This window comes from Cylas formicarius, unplaced genomic scaffold (assembly GCF_029955315.1).
Source record: "Cylas formicarius isolate icCylForm1 unplaced genomic scaffold, icCylForm1.1 PGA_scaffold_8__14_contigs__length_24414737, whole genome shotgun sequence".
Taxonomy (NCBI): Eukaryota; Metazoa; Arthropoda; class Insecta; order Coleoptera; family Brentidae; genus Cylas; species Cylas formicarius.
The window spans coordinates 10,346,218-10,351,389 of record NW_026844361.1 but is presented as its reverse complement, the minus strand read 5'-3'; the positions used below and the strand labels follow the sequence as shown (position 1 = coordinate 10,351,389).

General features: G+C 38.6%; 1 protein-coding gene across 1 annotated transcript; it reads left to right on the top strand.

Moving 5' to 3' along the window:
- The first annotated feature begins 2,589 nt into the window (after positions 1 to 2,589).
- LOC132706162 (extracellular serine/threonine protein kinase four-jointed) lies at positions 2,590 to 4,446 on the top strand. The gene has a single exon (XM_060677332.1). It carries the CDS (start codon positions 2,689 to 2,691, stop codon positions 3,982 to 3,984), a length of 1,296 nt encoding a protein of 431 aa, XP_060533315.1. The 5' UTR covers positions 2,590 to 2,688; the 3' UTR covers positions 3,985 to 4,446.
- Positions 4,447 to 5,172: the final 726 nt, after the last annotated feature.

The following is a 5,172-nucleotide window of genomic DNA, read 5'->3' as shown; positions in this document are numbered from 1 at the left end:
TCAGAATATCTAACAAAAAGATATCGATGGTCGATCACCATAGAAACCCCGAGCAGTCGAACCTATCATTCCCATGGTAACTAACATGCCCCACTAAATTTTTGTATAATTATATTTAATAACAGAGGAATTTGTGGTCTGTATCTTCTCAAAATGAGTAATGAAGTAGTCTTGGCGCCGGTGACTCTATAGAAATAATAAATTATTTGTCAACCTCTATCCTAAGTTGACCAACTTTTTAAAGGAAGAAACAATATATTTTTAAATTTTAAATGTATAATAGGTATATAATTAATAGCATCAACGTTGGATATTTCAAAGTTTTGCAATAACTTATCCTTTTTTTCAATTTATAATTTAGCAAGAAAAAACTGAAATGCCACGGTATTTAAGTTTTACTTTATGGGGCTCCCTTTTAATAATGTTTTTGAATCGATCAGAGTGAAAACCCCCAAAGATTGGGCACAAAATACATGCATATATTTAAACATGTTGGGGTGTTAATAGGAATTTCGTAACATTTCAGAAAATCGCGGAGAAATTATGAGGATTCCATCGAAATATTTGAGGAATCGCTGAGATATAAGCAGTGGACTGAAACTTAATAAAAAAACGTTTTTTCTTACAGGAAAATGGTAAATTTCTATAACCCGAGATAGAGGATATGCCAAGGCGGGACAATAACGGAGGTACTTCAGCTAAAATGAAAGGATTTTTTATGTGGCGGTAAGTTAAAAACTAAATGCCACCATACTGTTGAAAATATATTTCATTTAATTATGTCAAAGGACTATCTTACAAGAATTCTGGCAATATAACTTACATTACCTCGAAGTAAAGTAAGTAACACTAGACGTGACCAATATAAATAGAATCCAACTAAAAATGTCGCATTCCTATATTACTTAACTATAATTGGCATTCCAACATGGTTTATTATTAATAAATAATTAATAATAATAATTAAACTGTTCATATTATTAAAATACAGCATTCTCGCTTGCCCAAACAAAGCTCGTATGTCGCATTTGTATTTCCATGGCACCCATAAAGCATACCAATATAAAATATCATATTGCTCATATTTTTTAAATAAATGATTTTAAACCATAGTTACAATATTAGAAAACTAATTTGCCCAGATCACTGACAACGCTTGATTTGATTTGACATAATATTTCCAATCGTGGGTTTCTGTTCAAAAAATGTAATATTCGCAAAAATTGTAATTATAACCATATTTTTCTAAATATTTGAATACAGTATTGTAAATCCTGAAAAAACTCAAAACATGCTGAATAAGAAGGAAGAAGTTGAAAAATTTTGTTCTAAGTCTTACGAGAAAGTAGTCAGTATTGCGAAAATCGCATCGATGTATCCTGGCTAATAACGAATATTTATTAATAAACAAAATTGGAAACGTTGTACAGCTATATTGAGTACATCAGTATCAACTAATCATTAATACACAAAACAGACGCGAAAATAGTTCACAGATCAATAAAAAAACATAAATTATTGAAGTCAGAACTGGCGAAGTCCTTAGAGATATCGATGGTCGATCAGCACAGACAAAATAGCTCATATACCCCACTAAAATTTCGCAAAATTAACATTGAAAATAATTTATATTTACTGCTTATTACTTAAAAATAGTTTGATGAAGTAATCGTGACTGAGAGTGGATTGTGGTACTACGGACAATACCTGAGATGTTCAGTTTATTAAATGAAGCGACAAATTTTTTTAAAGTGGGAATTTATAACAGGTTCATATACTTTTTCAATAACCTAAGCATTTGCTATTTGCTAGTGAAATTAATAATTTGGTAAGAAAATCCTGAATTGTCGCAGAATTTCAATTTTACTTTACCCATTTAAGCCATTTTAATAAAGCTTCAAAAAATTTTTTTTTCCAAAAAACAGTGGATTTTTAAAGGTCTTGTTTTGAAATTTTAGTTAGTGATTGCGATGGCCCGTCAGGACGGAAACCCCGCAAAAAAAGATAAAACACCTATAATTTAAACACTACTTACAGCGGTTTTGGTTAGTTTTGAATTCAATAGCAAAGCTAACACCGCTGTTGGGTTTTGTGGAAATTTTGGGAAATTTCCAGGAACTAATTAAATTAAATAATAATCCTCCCTAATAAAGGAGATTTGTTAAGTACCGGACGTACTTGAGAGCAGTGATATATTTCGATTGGGATATCATTCCATCATATACGAAACAGACACAAAACTAGTTTACAAGTAATTAAAAAAAATACGTGACGAAATCACCTCGCCCTCGCTTACCCTATGATAGGTTTTCCGCTACGGAAACAATTCGAGCTACGAATTCGACGCGGGTCCCCTCCGCATGCCGCCGCAGCCGCGTCGAAATAAAAAAATGTGTCTTACAAAACAAACCCTTGCTGGGTTCGTGTCAATTCTCTCCGTCCGGCCGCTCCGAAGCCTATCGCGGTCAGCGCCGCGTATCTCCCTCGCTCTCTCGCCTCCTCTCTCTTTCGAGAAATATGTCAGTTATGTATCCCACCACGGTCCGGTATTGTTAACCCGTAGTCTAGTGTCTCGGCGTATTCCGAGAGAGCTTTAGTATATAAGAGACGCCCAGTCGAAGCGGTCGATTCACGGTGCGCGACGCCCGAACATGTCTAGTAATTAGCGGCTACGCTGCACCAGCTACGATGACCGGCTACGCGAACTTTGGCATCCACCAAGCGTCGTGGCAGCAGGATTTCAAACCGAAAACGATCATCTTGTACAAAAACGCGTGCCTGGTCAGTGCGGCTTTCGCGTTCGGCGTCGGTCTGACGATCGGGATCCTCATTCCCGTCGTGTACTACGGTAGTAGTTACGGTGCCGACAATAGCACTAGTGTCTTGGATTTAGTGAACGCCACCTCTGTGATACGGACTATTTTCATCAACAACAGTTATGGGTTCGTCAATAACAGAAGTGCGTATCCTACGGTCTCGTTCGTGGATAGTCTACGGTCAGCTGCGAGTGACGAGGACGGCGTCATAGAGAACGGCATCTACTGGGGCCGGAAAGTGGAAACAGCCCTACCCGATGGGTACAGGGACCAAAAACACGTGTTGTGGTCCGATTACGTGAAAACAGCCGTCGCGATCCGGCTGGAAAACGGATGCGGTCGAATGCAGAACCGTCTGGTGACATTTCAGGACGGCGTCAAAGGTTGCGTGAGGTACAGGCAGAACACCGACCAAATCCAGGGCGAGCTTTTCAGCTTCTACTTGGCTCAGATTCTGAGGTTGCCGAATCTGGCTCCCAGCGCAGTCAGCGTCGTCGATCTGAGCTCGCCGTTGTGGTCGAATTTGCACAACGAGATAGCTTCGGCTCAGTGGAACTCCAACCGGCCGATCGTCGTCACTCAGTTCATCTCGAACTTGAACTCGGCGAACATACCGACGGTGTTTAAACCTCTGGAGCGGCACTTGAACAAGTACGACGTGCTGAACATGACCAAGAGCAAGATGTTCGACGTTAACAGCCTGGTCGAGCTCGCTCAGTGGTCGGATCTCATCATTTTCGACTACCTGACGGCGAATCTCGACAGAATAGTGAACAACTTGTACAACTATCAATGGAACGTGAACATAATGGACGCGCCCGCGCATAATCTAGCGAGGAAGTCGGACAGCGAGCTGCTCGTGTTCCTGGATAACGAATCGGGACTGCTGCACGGCTACAGACTGCTGAAGAAGTACGAGGTCTACCACTCGATACTGTTGGACAACTTGTGCGTGTTTAGGCGACCTACGGCGAACATAATCAAAAAGCTGCGCCGTAAGGGGAACGTGGGCCCGTTGTTGCGCGACATGTTCGAAAAAAGGAACGGTGCAGCGATCAAAGACGTACTCCCCACGATCCCGGACAAGAGCGTGAAGATCCTCAACGAGCGTATACAGAGAGTTTACGAACAGATAACGAAATGTGAGTCGATATTTTCGAATACATAGTTTGGGGTGCGGTCGTTTAGCGCTTTTTGAAATTCAAATTTTCTCCTCGCTCGTCTGCTCCGGTGGTGGCGTGAAAGAAATGTTTTGGGGAGAAACGGCGTGCCGTATTAACATAAATTTCACATTAATAACAACGATTTATTTTCCCGCCGCCGCCGCCGGTGTGAATTTGTTGTTAGGTAATTTATTTATTTATTTTAAATTTTAAATCGAGAGCGGTTGGGTGCCGGTGACAATGGGCAAGTGAAAAATGTGGTCTGTTTGAGAGTGTCGCGTATTTTTTTTTTCGTTTAGGCAGTAAGGTTCTCGAAATGTGATAGTAGCGGTCCTCATGCCGCTTAAGGTTTTATTTTTTGTTTACTGTACATTTTGTGATGACGTGTACTCGAACCAAATGTAAGTCGACGTATGTAAATACGTGTAAATTGTACAAATTGTATATAGGTAGAGCAGTCCGACTAAAAGAATACAATAAATTGATTTATAACTTTATTTTATGTGTTTTATTTTTCGACCGCTATTATCAAAAAGACTGAAAATAAGTAATCAAACAGAGAATTCCCTCCATAGATAAAATAATGGAGGCTGCAGCTTTGTTCGGGTTCGTGTTTCTCAGCCATCTTTGTACTCCGTAGAACTAGGTGCACAATTTATTCAATCCTTAAAATTACTTTAACTGTATTCCGAGTTTGAAAAATCACGGAACATCCTTGAGGTAGTCCTAAAACTGGAAACTAAGTCCCATTTCTTAAGTCAATCCACGTAACACAAATTGTTTTTGTCCAATTTTGAAAAGGATTTTTGGTAGATTGATCTACAAAAAAATAATCTCACTAATACTGATTAACTACGTCTTTTTTTTACATGACAATACAAAATTGCATATGTAGAATAGGATGTCACTAAAATTTAGATTTATTTGACGTTTGGGTGGTTGCTCTTAGCGGCTTCGATTAAGAGGACTTTTTCACTTTGAAACCATTGAAAAAATCATTTGTTTTACCAAAAATATTAAACAGGATCCCCCAAAGTGTCATGAGTCTTTGATATAAGTAAGAGGTCAAAAACCTAAAGCTACGAATTTTGTAGAAAAACAAAAAAAAAAAACCTTTCACAATTTGTACCTATAAAACGAATAATTTATAAATATTAAATTAAATAATTTAATATTGTAAATTATGTGACACT

What these genes read in the sequence shown, in the direction of transcription:
- LOC132706162 (XM_060677332.1), top strand. Translation starts at nt 2,689, where the DNA reads ATGACCGGCTACGCGAACTTTGGCATCCACCAAGCGTCGTGGCAGCAG.